At 39.7% G+C, this 24,390-nt stretch overlaps 2 protein-coding genes and 1 long non-coding RNA gene across 8 annotated transcripts in view; 1 reads left to right on the plus strand and 2 right to left on the minus strand.

Moving 5' to 3' along the window:
• nacc1b (nucleus accumbens associated 1, BEN and BTB (POZ) domain containing b) overlaps window positions 1–3,029 on the minus strand; it is a 21,349-nt gene extending 18,320 nt beyond the window's left edge. The window contains exon 1 of one of the 2 annotated variants that reach the window (XM_016661837.1): window positions 1,500–3,029. The gene's annotated coding sequence lies outside the window, so the exon portion shown is untranslated. Of the gene's footprint in view, window positions 1–677; window positions 757–1,499 lie in introns of those variants that run through there. The other variant, XM_016661836.1, reaches the window with a different exon arrangement.
• Window positions 1,039–15,487, plus strand: trmt1 (tRNA methyltransferase 1). Of its 2 annotated transcripts, none has more exons than XM_016661835.1 (16): window positions 1,039–1,126; window positions 5,947–6,255; window positions 6,365–6,548; window positions 8,012–8,199; window positions 8,432–8,547; window positions 9,467–9,579; window positions 10,241–10,389; window positions 11,620–11,703; window positions 12,175–12,244; window positions 12,376–12,510; window positions 12,592–12,677; window positions 13,773–13,881; window positions 13,994–14,070; window positions 14,195–14,314; window positions 14,966–15,080; window positions 15,151–15,388. In XM_016661835.1, exons 1-16 carry the CDS (start codon window positions 1,083–1,085, stop codon window positions 15,223–15,225), a joined length of 1,974 nt encoding a protein of 657 aa, XP_016517321.1. In that variant the 5' UTR covers window positions 1,039–1,082; the 3' UTR covers window positions 15,226–15,388. The 2 variants fall into 2 exon arrangements, with proteins under 2 accessions (XP_016517321.1, XP_007574160.1); XM_007574098.2 differs by lacking the exon at window positions 1,039–1,126 and adding an exon at window positions 4,691–4,897 and having other exon boundaries at window positions 15,151–15,487.
• Window positions 15,488–16,312: 825 nt separating this feature from the next.
• LOC107833205 (uncharacterized) lies at window positions 16,313–20,191 on the minus strand. Of its 4 annotated transcripts, XR_001658916.1 has the most exons (9): window positions 19,411–20,191; window positions 19,246–19,330; window positions 19,026–19,115; window positions 18,768–18,924; window positions 18,507–18,591; window positions 18,285–18,353; window positions 18,050–18,183; window positions 17,217–17,561; window positions 16,313–17,106 (listed from the first exon to the last, which is right to left on the minus strand). It is a non-coding gene; the product is annotated as an uncharacterized LOC107833205 (long non-coding RNA). The 4 variants fall into 4 exon arrangements; XR_001658914.1 differs by having other exon boundaries at window positions 16,313–17,561; XR_001658915.1 differs by having other exon boundaries at window positions 16,313–17,561; window positions 19,026–19,118.
• Window positions 20,192–24,390: the final 4,199 nt, after the last annotated feature.

Consider the following 24,390-nt stretch of genomic DNA (forward strand, 5'->3'; position numbering starts at 1 on the left):
TATCTTAAAAAAAAATGACTAACATCGGGCGATACTGATATAGATACCAATATATTGTGCATCCCTAATAAATTTTGCCATAATTTATGGCATATGGTGAGACATCAAGCAGGTATTGACCTTGTGAAATTTGAGAGCAGTCCCAGAGAAAGTGGCATATATCTAAAAATAGGGCCCCACAAAGAAAACATAGAAATATAAATAAATCTTGTAAGCTATAAACATTTGACCCCTCCTATTTTAAAATCATTCACAATATATTATATTATATTATATTATACAGAATTTTTTGGGGATGATCATTGTCCCCCTCTCACCCAGCTCTTGGTGGCGCCACTGAAGGAGGGGGGGGGGGGGGGGGCAGCGCTACAAAAGTATGAAGCCGGTGTGAAGTGGTTAAAGTTTGGTCTGGCCCCATGTGCCCATCCCCCCACAACAGTTACCACAACTTTACCATCCAATTCAGAACAAAACCACAACAACAAAAAAAGACTCACAATAGCTTCACCTTCACTTTAGCAGCACACCATACCTCCCTGTTCATCCAAATTCATGAGGACACCTCCCCACCCCCTACAAAAACACAGTGCTGGAACGGGACAAGACGTCTCCGTCCCGCACCGGCTGATGAGTCCGAACCGCCCGGGGTGCGAGTTGATCCGAACCTTTCAACTTACCCCTCCGCTGGATTCTGCTGGAATTTCTTCCGAATGGAGGAGCGGCGCACAAGAAGAAGAAGAAGCGGTCTAGTTTCTCCCTCCCTCCGCCTCGCCACAGACAGTCATTCACTTTGACTGTATGCTGTGAACCAGCAGCAGCACACCATTCATGCACACACACACATACACACACATGCATGCATGCAGGCGAGGATTGGAGCTCAGAACTATCGAGGAGGGGGGAACAGAGAGGAGCAAAGCGGGGATTTTTTTATTTTTTTTTTTACCCTCCCATCCATCCCAGGGGTTGCAGACTGATCACAGAGCCACTGATCGACCTGATAGATAGACAGGTAGACGGACAGATAGGGGGGATGCTGTCGCTACTGTTTTGCCAATGGAGCCATTGTAATGAACTGATATATGCCACCTTTACTTCCAGCAATCAATGACTTGGAATTATCTCGGTGAGTTAACTACTTCCTGTCATTAACCCGGCTTGAGATGACAACGGAGGTTATCGACGCGCGTCATTAGTGTCTTATTGTCAGATAATAAGAAATGTGCTCATCATGTGGTAATAAAGGGACAATCTAAAAATAAATCAAAGCGCAGAAGTTATATATATATATATATATATATTTAAATTTGGCGGGAAGGTCGGCAGCATCAGCAAACCGCACATAAGTAAAGTAATCTGATTACTTTTAAAAGGATGACCGATAGGAGCCCAAAGGCGTCGCAGGAAGCAGGTAAGACGTGCCGCGAGCGTCCCCAGCCGACCCGACTGTCTGAGCCCCACCCACCACCAGTCCACGCACTCAAGCCCCGCACACTCACTTTTGTCTTCTGCCGGTGGAAGCGACTCCCTCGTGCCCTAGCCCAGCCAAAGGACGGTGAAAGCCGGGGGGCCGCAGGTTCGATGCCCCGCTGTCCTCTCAGTTGCGTGAAACAGAGCGTCTAGACTCCGGGCAGGTGAAGCCCCTCCAGGGCCTCCAGGCGCTGCGCACAGTGAATACTAAACAGGATAAGACTGCACTCAGGAACGGCACTGCGCTCCCCGCTCTCTCTCCCTGTCATGCCAAATACTATTAACTCTATAATTCTCCTGTGTCAGATGTATAGCGCCACGCTCTCTGGGCATCCATTGTCACAGCGCCCCCATCCAGATGTTCCGGTTTGTGTGGAGAGGCGTATACAGTATGAAGGCAGGTGATGCAAATCACGGACGGGTTACCGAGTCCCTTATTTGTGTATGTCCTCAGATTCCGTTTGTCAGGATGACAATGACTTACTTGGCAGCAACTATGGGGAAAGTCAGCAAAACTCAAAATATGTCAGAAGAAGAATTGTAGATTTACAGTTTTAACAAGCAGACACAAAAACTGCGTGGAAGGTTTTCGGATGTCAAGTTTGTAGCACATTTCAGCAACAAGGCAGCTTAACGTGGTTACACCATGAAATCATAACATGAAACAAGCAACAAACATTACATTTTGTCAGATGCCATCATCAAGAAAATATACCTAAAAAAAATACTCTGATCAATGTTCCAGTTATCACGAATCAAATGTAACTCACAACAGGTGGCTTTTTTTTTCTTTTCTTTTTTTTTGCCTTGCTTTACAAGGTGCTCAATGTTTCGGCAGTTTTGCAGTTTTCTGGATGCTTGTTCCTGATTCTAGAGGAGCATAAAAACGGAACGCCGCTTCTCCATGTCTGGTTCTGATTCTGAGAATGCAGATGTGCCGCCGATCTGCCTGGAAGACGATTGAAGGTGTTGTCCGTCAGGGGAAAGGAAATGGGTTATGAGGTTCAATGGCGACCCAGGAACCGTGGCCAAACCTCTCCCTGGAGAACGCTTTCAAGGTCAGAGGAAACCTAGACTGAGCTGTTTGCCACAAAGAAGAAGTTTGCAAATAAGAAAACTTTTAAGAACTTTCAGATATGGTGGTGGAAGCAGAATGTTGAGGGGCTTTTTTTTCACTTTAAGACGTCGAGGGATGTCGACAAGAAGTCTACACTCTGATTAAAATGTTTTATCTTTGTGAGGTAAAACAGAATTTTTTTTTTTTATTTGTCAAGAGAAAGTACATTGAGTAAAGGCACATTATTGGACAAGGTGAGGTAACACTGGGATTAAACTAAAACCATGATGTTTGCTATAACTGATACAAAATATGAAAAAGGAGACAAAGCTCACAGGAGAAAGTGCAGGAGTTTGTTTTCTAAATGAGACAAAAGTGTTTCCTGTATTCTTCATACGTCTGAACAAATGGGTGTAACTGAACGACAGAAGTCTTTTCTTGCTAAGAAAACATCTAGACCTGGTTGAAATCTTTTAAAATCCTTGTGGAGGAATGTGTTTTTGTAGGTCAAAACCAAATTTTTAGCTCTCCAATTCTAAAAGGTAAGGTAAGGTACAAAAACAACACAAAAAATGTGCCACCATAGTGAAATGTTGTGTTGGCAGGACATTTCACTATTTCTCTGCGGTTGCTCTCTGTTGGATGGATTCTACGTTGTGACAGAAGGTGTTACAGTTCCAGACAACACTGAGCTTCACTGAAAACCTCAGCTGTCTGCTGGAAAGTTGGAGATTACAGGAAGTTTTATTTTCTGCATTTTCTGCTTTGTTTTATTTTATTCAGACTGTTTTGTCATGCTCTAACGACACACGAGAGAAATAGCTAAATGTGTACAGTTATTAAGAAACGCATTAGCAAAACAGTTAGTCATTTCTCTGTGGGCACTGAAAGAGCATGGACTCAGCAGGCAAGAGGCAGCGAAATTGAATTTTGTTCAGGCGACTTGTCCAATAAAAAGGCATCACTGTCACGCCGTAACACAATACATTTATGGAATGCAGTGGCCTTATCTTCTTTCTGCAGAGATATTCTCATCCCCGTACTTCCTCAATCTGGGGAAATCGAGGTGATTCTATAGGCTATGTTTAGCCTTTCATTAAAATGCGCCGCTAACTGCAGGCACGAGGATATTAAATTATTATTCATGAGAGCAGACTGACGTGTTTTATGCATGTTTACTGGGCGAAAAGTAGGCCAGATTCCTGCTGACTGATGAACCCTCTCACTCTATTTTTTTATACGTCATACAGTTTCTCTGCGGCTCTATTGGCAGCCCCTGTGTGGAGGAACTTTGGCAGACCGTTGTAGCATTTAATGTCGGCCAAGTCACGTGAAATTAAATGTACCCAAAATTATCAAAATACTACGTTTTTCATTTTGAGGTTTAAACACTCCACTTAATATGTGTTACAGATATTTAAGATCCAAATGTTCATAGTTATCCAATGTCCCAAACTTATATTTCTCTTAGGAAAAATTATATTTTTTCTACTACTGCTTTATGTTTTTCAGTTTTTAATGTCTTGCTGCAGATTTCCTTAATTGACTGCTTATTTGTAGATGGATATGCCTTGATCTAAGCTATTCCACTGTTCCAGTTGGTGGAAGTCAAGGTTATTTAGGGATAACAATGTAAATGGGGCTGCATCTGAATGAATGCCACTCCTCAGATTGTTTTTATTTGTGAAACATTTTAGAAACTATTTTTCTTCAATGTCACAATTGTGGTGTACCTTTAGTTAGTTTATAACAGAAAGTCCCAGGAAAATGCATTGTAATTTGCTGTGAAAGTGTGTCAAAATGTGAAAAAAGTATGCATGAATATTGTATGACACTAATATATTATTTATGACACAACAGGTACAATTGAATCCTTACCATAAAAATGTTATTTCATTGTAGTTATATTTAGGCATAACATCAACTCCACATGAGGAATTATCATCCTAAACTAAAAGCTTTGACTTACAACAATGGGATAAAAGAAACTGAAAAAAAATTACTGCATTTAAGAATTATATTTTAAATATAAACAGCAATGACAAGTAACATTATTTGTTTAGAGAGAATGATCTTTGAGGTACATGCAAGATGGAATGTGGATGGAAAGAAGGCGTTTCTCTGTATTTGAATACTTATTTATATGGTAAATTGACTTGCCATACCAACGGAGCAACCCAACGGTTCAGACCTTCTCTTTGAGCCGCACAGGCATCCGTACTGTCACTCGAGTCATGGCTGCTCCCATGTGCTAGTTTGAGTAAATTGCAAAGCAAGCAACGCAGCAGAACCAAAGACATTAACACTGTGGGACAGAAAGACGTTTTATAGAGCAGAATAGAAGAAGAACGAGAGACGGAAGTGTCGCAGGTAAATAAATAAATAAAATTATAGCACTGCCTACTTAGCCTGACTAGCATCATTTATGTGACGAAGTATGAAACAGTCGGCTTGTTTGCCTGCTTGCTTAAAAAGCTGCTTCGTTTAATAAAACACACGTAGCATCGCTTACATTTACAGGCTCTTTGTAACTAAGTTTTACGTAAAAACAAACAAAAATAAAGCACCAAACTGAATTTAAAAGAAGGTAATGTATAAGACAATATCTAGAAACGAAGGTAGGGGAAAATCGTTTTAACTGGATTTTTACAACTCGTACGACAGTTTCCCCCCATAAACGCTTGCTAAATAATATAATACGCTAATTTACCAGGTGTCCTGCATTGGAAATAATGAAAACTGACTCTGGCTGTTTCTGTGGCACGTTGTAGTTTTTGAGGTTTTGGAGTAAAATTTCATCTTTAATTGTTTTTATTTACTGACCTCTTTCATATCTAGAACAGATCCTGCCAGAATTGGCTATAAACATAGAAATAAAGACACACATTCTAATTTATAGTAGTGTTAATGTCACATAATCCCTGTTATTTTATGTCCTATATTATTTACAATCTTATTGTTTTATAAGTTGCTTATATGTCACTCATTATTCTCATTTTTTCATATTATGTTTTTATTTATAAATATTTTTTTATTATTAGGTAAGGTTCTGAAACAACATCAAAAACTTTGAGCGTTGCACTGATTACTTTGTCATCCAACATATTTGAGAATGGGAAAAGTATGGCATAACTAAAATTTTTGACTAATCATTTGTGCACTTTGCTAAATGCTCTCTAGATGCGTAGATCTGGGTAGTGGAAAACCTGCTGGTTTAATTGGTCCTTGATGTGGTTCTATAAAGTACTGACACGCACACGCCACACTTGTCAGATGCATTGTTTTTAAAAAAATGCATAAATTTCCTTCCTCTTCAGAAATATGAAGTATATAGTCTATGTGTATGGTCTATCAAATAAAACCATAATACAATACAGTGAATTTTGTTGTGGTAATGTGACAAACGTCTCCTTTTGCAGGCTGCGTCTCATGCTGGCGCGTACGGCCCGGCGGCTCCTTCTCATCACCTCCAGTCGGCTCCATCCTTCCCCCTCGTATTCAGCCAATCAGACGTGTCGGAGAAGACGGAGCTCTATGGACCCCCAGGTCTCCGCCGCTGACCCCTCGTCCGAGGTTAGTTCTGATTCGACGCACGTTTCAGAGGAACCGCCCACCGCCAAGCTGTTACCTGGAGAGACCGTTGTGAAGGAGGGAAAGGCGGCCATCTTGTTTCCCAACGCCAATGAGGTGTTTTACAACCCGGTCCAGGAGTTTAACAGAGATTTAACGTAAGGCAACTTCAGTGTTGGAACAAAACATGTGGAAAGTATTCAAAACAAAGGCGTTTATGCTACTTGGTTCCGCTTATATAGTTTTGTTTTTTTTTTTTTTTCCAAGATGTGCCGTGATCACGGAGTTTGCTCGAGACGTGTTGGCCCAACGGGGGGTGAAGGTGCTCGTTCCTGGAGAAAAAGATCGAGTGGTGGTGTCTCTGTCGGAGGAGACGAACGAGGCAGAGATGGCGGAGAAAAACGGTGCAGAGGAGCCCAAAGTTACAGCAAGAGTAGGGGAAAAATGTGAGGTATGCACCGAGTTCCCACTGGTGAAAATCTAAAAAGTAAGGTGGATGTTACCACCATACAGTAAACACATGTTTCTGCTGTTGCATTTTGTTTTAATTGTGCACATGGAGAACCTGGAATATTGACAGCTGTTGAATGGAAAGGAGCTGCTGTCGTCGTGATGGAGCATTAAAGGGGCAGTGTTTTGTAAAATCAACTTTTTTTTTAGATTCTTTCATGTACGTTTGAAAAAAAAAAAATCCCTTAATCTCCATGGCAACCAGTCAGCTGTGCAAAATGCCTGGGTGACCTTGCTCCGCCTTTGACCACAAAGCTCCTCCTCTGAACTGCAGCTTCTGAAGTTTCAGAGCTTCCTCCTCACAGAGCAGCTCTCCCCCACTCAGCTCTTTCAGACTAGCCAGCAGCAATTAGCAAACACCTGGTGGAACTGAACCATTTGAGCTCATTATACGAGTTATTTCTCAGAGCAACGCTGGTAAAAACGTTGTTAACGGGTTAATAGAGGAGCCATGTTGTGATGACTTCCTGAAGGCGGAGTTTCAGAAAGAGCAGGAGTTTCTTAAAGAGACAAAGGCCCAATTTCAAGGTGTTAAATAGGAAGTAAAATTTCTTCCAAGTCATTAATATATATATATATATATATATATAGCAATTTTATAACAACTGAAGTTAACATGGTTAACTGTACTGTGCTCTAAAATAGAACCTTTAAAAACTGAACTGGTGGAGATGCAAATGCTTCTGAAGTGAAGCATGAAGTCTATCACACTGAGTGGTCTAATTTCCACTGGGAGGAGTCTTCCTATCCGGAAAAACACACACACACACACACCCCTACACACACACACATAGTGCTTCAAGTATAAAACCTCTTTTAATAAAGGTTTCCATCAAGCTGCTTATATTAATCATCTACTAGGTAATTTCACACTTTGGTGGCCCCAAGTGGTCAGGAGAGGTAATTGGAGAATTTCCTGAAAGTTGAAAGCATTTACTGTACATACTGTCCCAGTTCTCACAGGAGATGAACTAGTTGGAGTTGGTGCTGTGCTTTTTTAATTGAGCATTTTTGTTTGTTTGTTTTTTTCTTTGTAGATTTGTTGTCTTTAAAGGGAAGAAAAACACTTTGAGAGTGACTTATTCATTCAGAAAAACGTCATGTGTTGGCCTTAAATGCAGAATGCTGCACAGGAAGTTGGCAGCAATTCAAGCTAGTAAAAATGTAGCTAAAAATCGTAATTTTTTTATAGTATTTAATCCTTTTAAATTAATTTATGAATTATTTAGATCATTTTCTTTTTTAAATATCAAAACCCTTTTATCTTGCTTCATCTATCATTGTTCCAATTAGTATAAAATTCCAGTAAATCGCGTTTCTGGACTGAAATAACCAGAACAGATTATTGTGTGCTAGTGTTAATTTTTTCTTCTTTTTTTTTCACTCGTCTCCTCAAACATTCAGAACGGTCTCCGTGTCCTGGAGGGCCTGGCGGCCTCCGGGTTGCGCTCGGTGCGTTTTGCTCTGGAGGTCCCCGGCCTGCAGAGCGTCACCGCCAACGACTTCTCCAGCAAAGCGGCGGCGCTGATCGCCCGGAACGCCCAGTACAACCGGGTCGACCACCTGCTGCAGCCCAGCTGCAGGGACGCCAGGTCAGCCGGCCGCTGCGTTTACGTGTCTGGATTTCCTTCACTGCTAATGCTCCGTGTTCCTATGTTGAGCTTTGCATTTCGTGACCCGACTTATCCCCTTCCAAATCTTTGATTTTAACTAATTTCCCCCTTTATTTTTCCCCAATTAAATCATTCTTTCTATTTATGTAAGTTTAATTTCAATTTTCTCAGCAATTTTCATTTCTCATTGTTTCTTTTTTTTGGTGTCCAGCATGCTCATGTATGAAATGCGAGGGAAGAAAGAGCGATACGATGTCATCGATCTGGATCCCTACGGAAGCCCGGCGGCGTTCCTGGACGCAGCAGTGCAGGCCGTCAGTGAAGGAGGTGAGTTGTTGTTCAGACTGACTGTCGTCTGCTTCGGTTCCATCTCACCGATTACAGTTTTAGCCGATCACCGACCTTTTAAAAAGCCTGACCTGTCGATAATGTTTGTTTTTGTCTGAAAAGTAATTAAATTTACCAGTTGATTTCCAGACCGTTGTGCAGATCAATACGATCGGTTTTTCATGTGAGTATTGATCGATCCTCGATCTCCCAAATGTTAGAAAATCTGGCCTGATTTATTTATTTATTTATTGGTGCAATCCTAGTAAACGTTGAGTTTCCATAAGTGTAAAACATCCTTATGATTTAATTTCTGTCAGATTACTGATTTTGAAGATCTATTAAAGTATTAAATCAGATTCTTTTATATGGGATTTTATTTTTATACAGATGTAGCACAAAGCTCAGTTTACTAATGTTTTACCTGTAAAATTACATGAATAAATTCTCTTTCCTTTATCTACTAAAATCCAGACAGACGCAGCTGGAGCTTTTTTAGGCATCAAATATGTTCATGATTTATAGATCTACCTAAAGACAATGTTTCTAGTTTCAGTGCTTTGTATTTCTGCAAAGCAGAAAGCAGTGACAGTTTTTGGTTGTGAAAGAGGATTATTCATTTCAAACATTTGATTCCAGCTTTTTCTTAAGACAGTTGCATAAAACCAAAGCTAACTGCTAGACAGTGTTTTTTTTTAAAGTGTAAATTTAAAACAGTAAAAGCTTTGTTTTAAACTGAGCAAACATCCATCTTGATATTGATTTTTTTTTTTTTACTGCTGAAAAATGAAAACTTTTCTGCTTTGGTCTTTAAAGTACACCCACAATCTGACAGGACTCTGTGGATTCAGCTGCATCGTTGCAGTGTGTTTTGTTGGAACGTTCTGTTGATCGGTGCCGACCGTCTTCTCTCCACCAGGCCTGCTGTGTGTGACGTGCACCGACATGGCCGTGATGGCGGGAAACAGCGGGGAAACCTGCTACAGCAAATACGGCTCAGTCTCCATCAAAAGCAAGTACTGCCACGAGATGGTGAGTTCACCGGAGTGGGAAAACGGAGGCGCTGCGGTCGTGACCACGTTGTATCAAAACGGGCCGGTTACTGTAACGCTAAAAGTAGTCAGAACCTAAAACAAAAACAAACCGGGTTCTTTTCTTTTTTCAGTGACGTTTTAGGTAATAACCCTCAAATCAGAGGAGATTTTTCTATTTGTCGTAGAATTAAATTGCCTGTTTGTTTCTTTTAAGCACAAGGTTATGTCTTTTATTTTTCTTATTTTTATTCTATTTATTTGACTTGAATTTGCAAGAAAACAGAAATATTAGTTTGATTGGGAATAGAGATGCACCAATCAAGCTTTTCCTGACTGATTGCAGCTCCTGGAGATCTTTAAGGTCTGATCTTTCATGTCCAAAAAACAAACAACAAAAATACAATATTACACTCATGTAACCATGTCTCTAAAGTTCACAAATGATTTTTTTTATATATTGAACTCAAAAGAAGTGCATTAAAGTTCATGTTGTGTTTAAAGGCTGAAGAAAAGGTGGAAGTTGTTAGTTTTAATGCTTAATAAAAAGGATTTTTAGGTGTTTGGTTTTCTGATCAGCCTTTCCTGATCTCCACCTGATTGATTTGATGCATCTCTGATCTACATTAAATGTTAAACAGATGTTGTTTCCTCCTCTGCAGGCTCTTCGTATCATCCTCCACAGTTTGGACCAGCGGGCCGGAGTGTACCAGCGATACATCCAGCCACTGCTGTCCATCAGCGCCGACTTTTACATCCGGGTCTTTGTTAGAGTCTTCACAGGACAGGCTACTGTCAAGAACTCTGCCAGGTACTTCCTCCGTCCGTTTGTCTCTTTCTCACACACACAAACCTGTTAGCTGTCCAAAAAAAGGCTGTGCAACGGGAGACGATTGATCCTGGAACTGGGCCGATACAGAAACCAAATCTGGAAGGAACGATGAGAAAAAACTGAACAATATTACAACGCTAATATTTTATTTTATTTTCTTAAAATAAGTTTTATCTTAATTTATGTTGTTGTTTTTTTTCATTTAGCTTGAGCTTAATATGTTTTAGCTTATTTTATTGAGTCTTTTTATAGTTAGCTTATTTTAACATGGATGGAGTTTTAGTTTAACTTTTTCTGATTTGAAAAGACCAGCAAAAAAAGGAAATGTGTTTTTATCGTTTTTCAGATCTCTGGAAAATTAAGTCTTCAAACTTTATTGCTTATGTTTTTCCAAAAACAAAACCAGAATTTTCAACAAAAAATTTCCTATATATCCAGTTTTAATCCTTTATCTTTAAATTAAAACATCTCAACTTGGTTTTTTGTCAAACTTTTTGATTGGTTTGGTTTTACAGAGTCTTTAAGATGTATTATAATAAAATAAATAGCATCAGAAATGCATTGTTTTATCAGAAAAAACAATATAATGCATTTTATTGTGCCATATTTTTAACTTGATTTTTTTGTGAATCAGTTTTTAATCAGTTAAATTTCTTAAAATTTCACTGTTATCAAATATAACTTTTTTTTGTTTTGCTAGTTTATTTAACTTACATGGCTTAATAATAATAATTTTTTATGATTTTATTTTACTAGTAGTAATTAATGTTTTTTATTTTTTTTATTTTTTTAATCACCTGGTTTGGCCCAAAGCCAAACCAGGTGATCTATTTATTTTTGCTCAATTTGAAAAAAAGATCTTTGAGTTTTAAACCTGGAAAAGTTTTGTTTTGACCTGAAAAACATGTACAGAACCTAATTATTAATTTCATTTTTACTTTTTTTCCATTTTGTTTTTAGCTTATGTATGTTGCTGTATAAGATAAAACTCATTTGTTAGATTAAGAAAAATAAATAACAGCAGAAAAACTGGTTTATTAACACCAGTATTGACAAATAAAGTCATACTGAATCATGTCAATATATAAAGCCACTATTAACACACATCTTATGCTCATCCAGTCTGTGAAGAAAAGTTCATTTGACAGAAATGTGAATAAAAATGTTGCAGAAGTGACGTCCGTTTGTCTCCCCATTCTCTGTTGGCAGTAAACAGGCGTTGGTGTACAACTGCGTCGGCTGCGGCTCCTTCCACGTGCAGAGGCTGGGTAGAAGAATAAGCAGCGGCAAACAGTAAGAAAGACACGATAAAAACTGAAACTCTGCAGACGTTCAGCTGAAGAGCTGAGGCAACGAAACAGAAACGTGTTCTCTCTCTACGGGCTGCAGGGGAAAACTGGCTTCATTCTGGTCGGGTTGTCTTTGACACGTCGTCTGGGCAGAACTGTTTTTCTTTTATGTTTTTGCATGGTGTCTGAGAAATATGAAGCGTGTGTGTGTGTGTGTGTGTGTGTGTGGTGGTGGTGGAAGAAACCAATGAAGACTTCCTGATAGTTGTTGTGAAGTATGAAATGTCCTTGTTCTTAAAACAACAAACTTTTCGGTTCTTTCTAAGGTTGTATCGGCCTTTAAATGTGGAATACCTACACTAGGGTCTTCGTTGCACTTCCTGACATGTCTAGGTTGCATCCTAATACACATTTTTGACATTTTAAGAATGTTTCCCTCCTATCTAAGTGTTAAAGTTGAATGGTGTGCTTGCAGCATGAAGTATTCTGCTGCCACTGGACCGCCGGTCGGACCAGAGTGTGAGCACTGCGGACAGAGACACCAGGTAGCACACAGATATCAGCACTCAAACGCAACATCACACCTCATCAAGACTCTTTCCTAACGTCTTTTTGTGTTTGAGAAGCTTGAAAAGCGGTCTGGGCGTTTGAACAATCTGCTGGTTGTGTCTCGTAGCTGGGCGGTCCCTTCTGGGCCGAAGCCATCCACGACCTGGACTTCGTCCAGAAGGTTTTAGAGGCCGTGTCGGGGAACCCGTCCAGATTCGGAACGTCCAAACGTATCGAGGGCATGCTCAGCATGGTTACCGAGGTAACCCCCCATCTGGTCGGTGAGGCCGCGCCGGTGTGGTTGGGGGTCGTGGATGATGAATGTTTTCTCTGTGTATTTTAGGAGTTGGAAGATGTTCCTCTCTACTACACAGTGGACAATCTGAGCAGCACAATACACTGTAGCACTCCGTCGTTGCTCCAGTTCAGGTAGGAGGCACAAACACAGCCCTGTGCATGATTAATTATGATTTACAAAAATACCCTAAAACAAACTAATATGGACAGTTTTAGGAGTCTGGGATGTTTGCGTGCGTCCTTAAAAAGTCTTAAATTCATGTATCTAAAACAAAGGCCTTAAATTTATAAAAAGAAATGTAAGTTGATCAGGTCTGACATTTTGGCGTGGCAGGAATATTTAGCCTCGTGTACAGATCTGGAAAAAATTAAGAGACCACTGCAAAACGATCAGTTCTCTGGTTTTACTCTTTAAACATATATGTTTGAGTAAAATAAACATTGTTCTTTTATTCTATGAACTACTGACATGTCTTTGAAATTCCAAGCAAAATGTTTTTACTTACTTGCAGAAAATGAGAAATGCTCAAAATAACAAAAAAGATGCAGTGATCTCAAACCTCAAATAATGCAAAGAAAACAACAATACTAATGTTTTAACTCAGGAAGAGTTCAGAAATCAATAATTGGTGGAATAACCAGGTTGAGTGCAGTGGACTCTTAGGTTTTTCCAGAGCGGTATTCTCTAATATGTAGTTTTTTGTCAGGCAAAAGCTTGAGTCTGCAGACATCTTGGTTGAGGCTACCGCTAGCTAGCTGCTAATATACCCTTCCTAGCTAGCTAGATAGCTAGCCTTTTTGTGTCTACCATGGGTAAGGGCAAATTTGGCTGAACCACGTTAGTTTTCACCACTGGCTCGCACCACCGCTAACTAGCTGCTAACATACCATTGCTAGCTAGTACCAGTAACTAGCTGCTAACGTACTGTTTAAAATGTCCTAAAACGTCTTAAATTAGACTTGTTGAATCCTCAGATTTGGAAGACTATTGGAGCAAAAAAGATGCAGAGCGCTGTGAAAAAATAAAAAACAGATTTAAGATGCGAGTTTAATCTTATTTGAGCTGCTTGTGAAAAACTATGCGGTCAATGAACAGACGGAATGGTTTGGGTTTGGGTGTTATTGTATTAACACAATAAATTATGAAACAAACATGACTAAATCTGAATAGTGTGGATGGTTGAACTGATGTAGCGTCTTGGACTGACTGGATCTGCTCTCCTGCAGGTCGGCTCTCCTCCACGCAGGCCACAGGGTTTCTCTCTCTCACGCCTGTAAAAACGCGGTGAAGACAGACGCTCCTCCTGGAGTCATCTGGGACGTCATGAGATGTTGGGTAGATGCTTCACAAAACACGTTTTCAGTTATTACATCCCAACAGAAATGCATATTAAAGAATCACATGATAATGTGGGTTTTTTTCTTCCCCCCGTTTTCGTCTGTGGTAGGAGAAAACGAATCCTGTAAAGAGGGAGAAATTGTCTCAGACCAGTCCTGCGTTCAAGATCCTCTCCACTGAACCCAGGTGAGACGAGACCCGATGTTTTATCAGAAGGTCCAGTGGACGGGCTCATGTCAGGACTTAATTTGGAAAATTTTTCCTTTTGTTGTAAAAATGACCTGTGTGTATTTATGATGTGTGTGTTTAGTCTAGAAGCCTGCTTCACCGTGAGAGAGGATGCAAACCCTCAGTCTCGTAAACGCCACCTGACCCGGTTCCAGGAGAACCCTCAGGCCTTCTGGGGGCCCAAAGCTCGAGCCAAGGCAGGGTCGGTCACACAAACTCTCACATTCACACGCATCTCAGGATTTGTTGTTTTTCCCTACGATTCAATTTAAAAAGTTAAAATCATTAAACTTATTCACCTCTTTCTGACAGTTTTTTCTTCCAATAAATTTTCCAGAAATATATCCTTGGAAACGGTGATCTGCCAAGTCTGCAGTCTTCCCTATGATTTTGTAGCTCTTAACATTTTATTTCTATTATTTACATATGTTTAGTTTAATATCCTAATTTTCTGAATTTCTGGGTTTGGTTTTTGTTTAATTATTAGCCATAATCTTCAAAAATAATAGAATTTAACGCATGAAATACATCAATGTGTAATGAGTCTACATAATAGATTATACATTGTAATTACATTACAAAAACACTTTACAATAATATTCTAATCTATTGAGCGTTCCTGATTATTTAAGTGCGGTAATGCAGCTGGCGCTTCAGATTCACTGACGTTTATTGAAATTCTCAGTGAAAATTAAACCCAGATGATGATGTTTAATAATGTAAAACAACTTTAATAAATATAAAATGATTATGGGTTTCACATTTGCTTGTTTGAGGCTGAAGGTAAAAAAAAAAAAGTTTTCCAGTTTGTGAAAAGAGTTTGGAGTTTATTGATTGTTCCTGTCTGTTCCAGGGGCGGCATCTCTACTGACCTGCAGGACAAGAGGAAGAAGTTCCAGAACAAAAGGAAGAACCAGATCACCGACTCGTCGCAGCTCAAGAACTTCCCCTGCAAGAAATTCAAGCAGGTCCGATCTGCCTCAGAGGAACCACGACTCGCTTTTATCCGTTCTGATCTCGCTTTGCTTCCTCCTCCAGGGAACGTGTCCGCACGGAGACGGCTGCTGCTACTCCCACCAGACGGAGCAGACGTGTGATGAGAAGACTGAATGAGTGCTAGCTATTTGTTTTCATTCTGAGGAGTTTTATTTTTAATCTTTTATTTTTAGTTGAAATGGTAGAGTCTGGATACTCTGAGGTTAGTTTTGGACCGCTGAACAGAATGGAAAGTATCTCTTCGGTTTTGCGCCAATAAAACATTTATTCCATTCAAAAGAAGTCATTGCTTTGACTTTAAATTACTAGGGATGTACCGATTGAATTTTCTGACTTGTTACTGATTCTTAAAAAAGCTGAACTGCAGATTCTGAACTTTTTAATTTATTTTTTTGTCAGATAAGTCCTGAATATTGCAACAGTAGGGCGACTTTTGATCATCAGATTTTTGTGAAGATCGGTTTCACAGGTAAATACTGGCCGGCCAGCGATCAGGCAAAATAAAAGAACTAGGCCGACCGGCTTAGCGGTGCACTCCTATAAGTTACATGTGGAAAACAATTGTCATAAAGAGAAGATTTCTACAAGTATTAAAGTAATTGTAGGAGGTAGTAAGAATGACGTTGGATGCAAATGGGCAGATTATTATGAAGTGTGCTTTGGACTTCCTTATTCTTCTTTATATACATATCTAAATGATCCATGCATCCGTTTTCTTTCACCCTTACCCTGTTGGGGTTGGGAGAGGTGCTGGTTCCTACGTCCGGCTGTTAATGGGCAAGAGGCGGGGTTACCCTGGACAGGTTGTCAGTCCATCACAGATATCTAAATGATATAATTCTTTAAAAACCTATATCTTTGCATGGAATGTTTAAGATATTCCTCATCACAGCTCAGGTTTTAGTCCAAACCACTGTCTGATTTTGGTTTTTGTGTGACTGACAGAACCCACAAACGCTGCTTGTCCCTCTAAACTATCAGGGTTTCCCCCAGAAAACTTGCTAAGCCTGGTGGTTGGGCCACTAGGGCAGACATTTATCCAGCGGCCCGTCATGTTTTTGAGTTAAAAAATGTTTAAAATTGACAGGAAATTTGAAAATATCACTTGATAATCATGTGATATTGAAAGATTGGAGATTAACACCTGAACACCAACTACAAAGTCTTAAAAAAATGCAACCATTTAAAAAACAAACTTAAATAAGCGATGCTTAGCCTGGTGGGGGCACAAGTAAAGCCTGGTGGCCCACCAGGCTTATAATACACTGGGGGAAACCCTGACTCTCATATCTGCATTCTAAACTGGAGCTGATTTAGATGAATAAAGTGCATATTTTAATATTTGCAGACAAAAAAGCTGCAAAAAATGAGTTTTAAGCAGTGCATTTACAGTGCAGCTTAATCCAGTGAAGACAAGTCAGAGGATTCTGAATCAGATGCTAACTTTCCAGAAAAACACTCCTAGCTTTCTGTAAAGTTAGCTTCTCCAAGCTGGGAAGACTCAAAGATGTCTGAGAAGTTTAATTTTATTTATAACAAGTGTAACAAGCCACATCTGTCAGTGCTGCTGATGATCATAAATTAAAGACTGACCCTGATTCCTTCATCGTTTCAATGTGTTCAAATAAATGTTACCACTTATTTAAAGCTGTCTAGTTGTAATGTTTTACCGCTGCCACAAGGGGGCGTTAGTATTAACAGCAAACCCAATGGTTTAAATGGGTGGACCCTGACAAACAGACCACAGTGTGAGACTGAAGGACTGTGTGTCTAACCAGGTGGTCAGCAGCACAGGAACACCACAGGGCTCTGTACTCTCACCATTCCTTTTCACTCTCCACACTTCAGACTTCCAGCACAAGTCCGACTTCTGTCATCTACAGAAATACTCAGATGACTGTGCAGCTGTTGTGTGTATCAGAAGAAGACAAGAGGCCGAGTACAGAGATCTGGTGGACCGCTTTGTGGCCTGGTGTGGGAACAATCATCTCATCTTGACTGTAAACAATACAAAGGAGATGGTTGTTGATTCCAGGAGAAACAGGGTTGGATCAAACCCTATTTCCATCATGGGAGAAGATGTGGAGGTGGTTCAGGAATATAAATACCTCTGTGTTCATCTGGAACACAGACTGGAGACGCAACAGTGAAGCATCTATACAAAGAGACAGAGCAGACTGCACTTCTCCAGGAAGCTAAGACCCTTCAAGGTTTGCAACACGATGCTGCAGATCTACAAGTCTGCTGTTGAGAGCGTCGTCTCTTCTGCTATCATCTGTTGGTGCAGCAGCATCAGAGCCATGAACCTCAAAAGGCTCAACAACCTGATGAGGCTGGATTTGTTCTGGTTCTGTTCTGGAAACGACTGTGGAACCTCTGGAAATGATGCAAAGAAGGATTCTTCATAAGAGTCAAGAAAGCTATGGACAACTCTGACCATACTCTGCACGAGTCTGTATGGGGAACACAGAGTATCATCAGTCAGGGGCTTCTTCAGATTTGCTGAAATACAGACTGCTACAAAAGATCTTTCCTGCCAACAGCAATCAGCCATCTATAATAACTCTTTGAAGAATCTGAATTAATGAGCTACAATTACAATTAATTTCCCTTTGGGATCAATAAAGTCAAAGCATGTTTGGGTAATACTTGCACACTACTCAAAGTTTGATAGAAAAATATATTGAACAATTGGACGTTATGGTGGAAACATTTTTGTGGTTTCAATGAAACGAAACGAAAAATGTAAAATGATTAAGTTTCTCTTTTCCTGGGCCGTTTCACCCGTTTGCTGCTCGTTTGCAGTTGTTGGCCACAGTTTCTGATCAAGTCATTATCTCATCAACCTTAATCTGTTACAACCAGTAGATCAGTAGATGGACGAAGTAAACTGCTTTAATTGTTGATCAACACATGCTTGGTTTGTTATTGAAGGACCTACTTCACATGGTCCTTCTTTATTCTGTGTCCTGCTGCACCAGGAAACTCCATCTCGGGATTTCCAGCAGGATTTTCTGTGTCTCCTCAGCCCTCTGTGTCTTCTCTCTGCTGATTGGTCCAGTGCTATTGATGATGCTGGAGAACCAACACATGATCAGACACACATTTCTTAATCTCTGACTAAATAACAGATGATTGAAAAAGACTTTCTGATCAAGTCATCATCATGTCCTCACCTTTTCCACAATCTGTTACACCAGTAGATCAGCAGATGGAGCAGGCCTTCTTCTTTAATTGTTGGTCAACTCAAGTCATGTGACATGAGTTGACGGAGAAATTAAATAAAAAGAAAACATAACAGTGTTAAAAAACAGAGAATAAACATCTAAAGAGAAAAAAAAAGTTTGAAATTTGATCTCAATTTCATCCATATTTAAAATGAAAGTAAGCTTTCTTACTTTTTTTCTCAACAGGGTTCTCTTATCTACCTCCATCTGACTGGTGGTGTTGAAGGTGGAGGTTTGCAGGCTGAGGAGATCCAACCTGGGATGATCAGAGATATTATTGATCTGCAGAATCTGAATCTGGGATCAGAAACCAATGCTGGGTTCTCTACAATGTTTCTAAAATTATTTCATATTCAACATCTGACTAATGAACAAATTAAATTTCAACATAAGATTTTATGGCGATGCTTGGTTTGTTATTGAAAGACCTACTTCACATGATCTGTCTCTTTATTCTGTGTCCTCAGCTGTCCCCCTGTTGCATCAGGAATTTTCTTCTATGGACTTTCAGCAGGATTTTCTGAGTCCCCTCAGTCCTCTGTCTTCTCTCTCCTGATTGGTCCAGTGCTGCTGTCTCGTCTCACTGATGCTGGAGAATCAACACATGATCAGACACACATTCCTTAATTTCTGTCTAAATAAGAGATCACTGAATCAGACTTTCTGATCAATTCATAATCAGGTCCTCACCATTTATAAAATCTACTATAGTCAGTAGATCAGCAGGTTCTCTGCTCTATTCCTGATCCTCCTTCCATCAGCACAAAGCTCATCAAAGCTCTGCTGTTATGAAAGGAATAAAAAAAAATCACACAAAGCAAAAGTGTCAGTGAGGAGAAAGTACAACAGAAAATAGGAAATAGATTTGAATGTTGAACACTTTTTGTTGTGTAAAAGTGCATGTCCTTACATTTTTTTCCAACTGGGTTCTCCTATCTTCCTCCATCTGACTGGTGGTGTTGAAGGTGGAAGTTTACAGGCTGAGAAGATCCAACCTATGATGATCAGAGAATCAGAGATCTGCCACCAGCAGGAGGCAAGCCGTATCATGTGAAAGTGGAATGCAAAAACTTACAAGCAGTGTGAAAGACAAGAGATCCAGAAAGCAGGAACCACATGGACAACAACGAAAGGATCCAGCGATGAGCAGCTACAACCTGAAAGATTAAAAACTTGGAGAGTGGATTAGTAAAGGAATAGGATACAATAATTTACTATACTGGAGAGCACTGTGTAGGGAAGCACCACTGTCACACCCTGAAACATGGGGGAGTAGAGAGGAAAACGCAAAGATGAAGAAAAGCCCGGAGCACGGCGCTACCTAAGGCTTCCTCAGTCCTGCCAGAATCCTTAACATCTAAAATACTAAATCTAGCAGCGGGATAAAGAAAGGCCCGGTGCACGGCGCTACCTAAGGCTTCCTCAGTCCTGCCAGAATCCTTAACATCTAAAATGCTAAATCTAGCAGCGGGATAAAGAAAAGCCCCGGTGCAAGGCGCTACCTAAGGCTTCCACAGGCTTGCAAGAAAGCCATTGGCTTAAATAAAAACCAAAGAGAAATGATGATGTCCTAATGTGACTTCCCAAATAGGTCTTCAGTTTTTACGGATCCCAATCTACTCCGAATCACTTGACAAGACGTAGCGAGGTCTAAACCACAAGTATCTGGAACTCTCTCTTGCTGTAATTCCACTAGATGTTGAAGGTTTTGGTTCCTCTTCTATGTCACATGGCATCCTTGGTGGGGGACTGAAAACACGGGGTGACAAAATGGGATCTTCACAGTGCGTCAGTGGTGAGGGACTGAGGACAGGGGGTGAGAAAATAGGACGTTTACGCGCCATTTTACAAGAGGGACCGAGGACGGGGGATGACAGTCCAGGATCCTTACACGATGTCCAAGGTAGGAGACTGGGGACAGGGTGTATCAGAATGGGATCTTCATATTCCATCTTCCGGTAGGGAATGAACAGAGACTTACCACATGTCCATGCCACCTTTCTGAGGATGCTGTGAAAAACCTCATCCCAACTGGCATCATCACTATACTTGGTCCTCTTGGTGGCAAGCTCCTCTTCAGCAACAGTGTCCCTAATCCTCTTGGCTGGGAACTTCACTTCAAGAATACTGTCCCTGGTCATCTTGGCGGGGAGAGTGATCTTAGTCCTCTTGGCAGGGGGCTCCTCTTTAGCAACACTGTCCCTGGTCCTCTTGGCAGGGAGGTCCTTTTCAGCAAGAGGATGTGGCTGAGAAGCTGGAAAGAGATCACCTCTTGCAGGAAGACCGATCTTGGTCCTCTTGGCAGGGGGCTCCTCTTTAGCAAGAGTGTCCCTGGTCCTCTTGGCAGGGAGGTCCTTTTCAGCAAGAGGATGTGGCTGAAAAGCTGGAAAGAGATCACCTCTTGCAGGAAGACCGATCTTGGTCCTCTTGGCAGGGGGCTCCTCTTTAGCAACAGTGTCCCTGGTCCTCTTTCCGTTTATGCCAGTCACAGATGTCACTTGAGCCACGTCCTCTTTCAAACCTACCTGCTGACTAGGCTTTGATGATGGGTCCTCCGCCTTTGCAGCATCCACCTTCTTTGTAGTTCTCCTGGTGCGGCCAAAAGTCAAAGAAGCCACTAAATTTTTCCAACCCCCGAGAGGTTGTGACGAGATACTGATAGGTCTGGAGTCGTCTGGACGCAAAATTGGCTCTTCCTGTTTGTCAAGTCCAGATGTGAATTTAAAGCTGGAAGGAAGCACGGTACCAAAACTAAGCTTTGATGGTTGGTCTTCCTCCTTCGCAGCATACACCTTATTTGTTATTCTTCTGGCGTGTCTGGAAGTCAAAGAAGAACCATTCTCTTCCAAACCTACCTGATGACGTTGCAAGGTAGCGATTGGTCTGGACTTCTCTGGATGCAAAACGGGCTCTTCCTGTTTGTCAAGTCCAGATGTTAATTCAAGTGAAGTGCAGGGAGCCGTGTCTTCTTGGGGCTTCTGAGCCACCCCGATGTCCTGTATGTATTTGAAATTTGGGGGAATAATCTCAAGCAGCTGTGACGCAACATCGGCCACTGTTAGACTACTGTCAGCGGAGCACAGCTGATGAACCTTCGAATTCAGAAGTTTCAATGACTCTTCAAGAACTCCTATGCCCCACAAGAATTTAATGTTTGGTCGAAGGACCTGGACAACCCGAAGTCGGGATTTAAAGTCATCCTGGTCTTCATTACCTACCTTGCCTCCACTAGAGCTGGTAGAACAGTCCACAGACTGCGGAGGTGAACTATACCTCAACTCCTCTCCATGGTCTTCAGAAACCATGTCGGCTTCATTTAACCACACCTTACCGTGTTCCTTACCGTTGTCTGGATGTCCCTCCAACGTCGGGGATCCATCTGCTGGAAGCGCCATGGAATGGGCTGTGAAGGAAAAAAACAAAGCAGAAACAGCTATAATTCAGTATCTTGACCTTCACAAAAGTCCAAATCAATGTTTAGAGGGAACACTGAAATACTAACAATACAATAACCCAGGTTTGTGAATGTGTTTGTTTTTCTTGAATATATTTAATTAACAATGTTATTGCTATGCCAGATGTGATCATGCAAGAACGGGAATTAAGAGATAAAATAAATAAAGCTCATTTTTAGGCGCAAAAAACACAATTTTACATAAAAACCAGAACACACTCTAAAACTCAAGGATCAAACATGTATAGACCATCATCACTCAGACAAACAAACTTGCAGCTTCATCTTGGTACCAATCAATCATTAAAGACAACAAATCAAATTTAGACTTATTGGTAATTTATCCCTAGCCATAAACTCTTAAACATTTGGAAACATAAATTAAAGAGCTATACACTGTGTTTAGGACTTTTTAATAGCTAATGAAACACCTGTAATCTTAGATTGTGCCATTAGTGTGAATAAAATAAAACCCTGCAACAAGTTACTCAGTTTACCCTTCTATAACAACCCATCCTCACAAATCTTTGATGCTACAGGAACATCTTAACAATAGCCAGGGATACGATTTGTGATCCATTCATTACTATTATACTTAAATCACTGCTTACACAACTTTAATACTTTAAAAGTATCAAAGTTTAAAAAACATGTCTCCAATAGCATTTGTAAATTACCAAAATCTTAATTGTAGCTAATCAAACTAAATTCCTTTGAGCTCCACAATTTTTTTACAAACACAGTTACAGCTACTCTGACGGCTCATCAGTACTACCTTCAAACTCCCACATATAGCCAACAGCAAAAATGTACATCTATAAAATTAAAACTTTTATAGACATACAGCTTTTAAAGTAGGAATCTAAATACATAGGCCAACATAAGTGGCTTTTCCTCCATTTCCAGGGGCTCCTACAAAAAATTTAACTGTTTATTTAGTTTAGAAATCCATATCCAGTATTAAAATGGCCATTGTATTTTCTCTGGAGATAAGCCAGACAAAATAATTGAAATAATAATCTGCATCCCTTATAGATAAAAGGTAAAGGCAATTTTATTTATATAGCACATTTTCAGCAAGAAGGCAAAGCAAAGAGCTTATGTGTGCATGATGCCTCAAAGTATTAATATCACATGTTAATATTACTCTATGGGCAGGTTATGGCTGAAGGTAGTGTTATGAAATTCATTACGTCAGTCTGAAAATCATGGCTGCACACAACCCAGCAAGAAACTCAGATGAATGTTCACACAATTATATTGCTCCAAATGCTTCTTTCAATATTACCATCTCCATGGAGACAAAGAACATCAACAAAATGGATTCTAAAAGTAATTTTCTCAAACTAAAATAAGTTTTCCAATCACCACACCACTATTAATATTGCTGACTCTTTCTGAAAATTCAATCAGCATGAAAATATATTATATGAAAAAAAATTATATATATATATTGAAAATATGCAAAGGACCAACACAGCATTTCATAAGCAACTAATTATTCAAAACTACAAAAATAAAACTAAACAAAACTACTTAATATAAACTAAACTACTTAGAAATAATACAGGAGAAATATATATATCTAAAAACTTTTCTAATATTCAAGTAGAAAGGTTTTATTTCAAGCAACGTATCCAAGGAGACCAAATTTGTTTTTGAGGCATTTTTTGAAACCTGGACCAGGGGCTGACTTCTTATTCCAAAGATCTGAATAAAACTAAACAGTTCTTCTAAAACCAGAAATAACTTTTCAAACCACATAAGCAGTGTAAACCTCCAGAATCCCCCCAAAATTTTAACTAACGAATGAATCACAACTAGACTAACTGAAACCGAGATCATAGTTTTTCTAATGAATTTTAACATTCACTTTTAACATTCAAGTAACTTCTGAAAATGATACGTCACTAAAATGCGATGGAGCAAAACATTGTTTTTCTGGTCTTGAGGAAATACAATAAATAATTTATTTACTTTGTGAAATCAACAGGCACACACTGATTGTTCTTTAATGATTTTTTGTAAGAATAAAGTTGTGTTGTTATTTAATCATTGTATCCATGGAGACTACATGTACCACATTTTTCAAAAAGCTGATTCCAAAACTTCTTTCGAACCAAAACAACTGCAGTCAGCATTACTCACATTTTCCAAAATTTCAAATAACTAGCATATAAATCACAATACAAATTCAATTAACTCACAAATATGTTGCATTACAAAAAAGCAAATTATACCTTCCTAACAAAGAGTTGCAATTTCCAAACAATGAACACCAAAGTCATCAAAGCTGATTTTAACCAACTCAAATGTTTGTTTTTTTTCTTTTAAAATCAGTTCACCCATGTAGGAAAACTAATCATACATATTAAAGTCTATCATTAGATAGGAGGAGGCACATGTTTGCAAAGTGTTTCTTAATTTTTTATTGAAGTCATTTTAAATAATGTCACCAATGTATCCATGGAAACTAAATATGTTTGTCTGGGCATTTAAAAAAATAAAATAAATAAATAAATAAATAATAATATTTACCAGGTTCAATAAGCACATCCATTCTCCTTTTGGAAAACTTGTGGTTTTCTTTTATTTTAAATC

This window comes from Poecilia formosa, unplaced genomic scaffold (genome assembly GCF_000485575.1).
Source record: "Poecilia formosa unplaced genomic scaffold, Poecilia_formosa-5.1.2 Scaffold344, whole genome shotgun sequence".
Lineage (NCBI taxonomy): Eukaryota > Metazoa > Chordata > Actinopteri > Cyprinodontiformes > Poeciliidae > Poecilia > Poecilia formosa.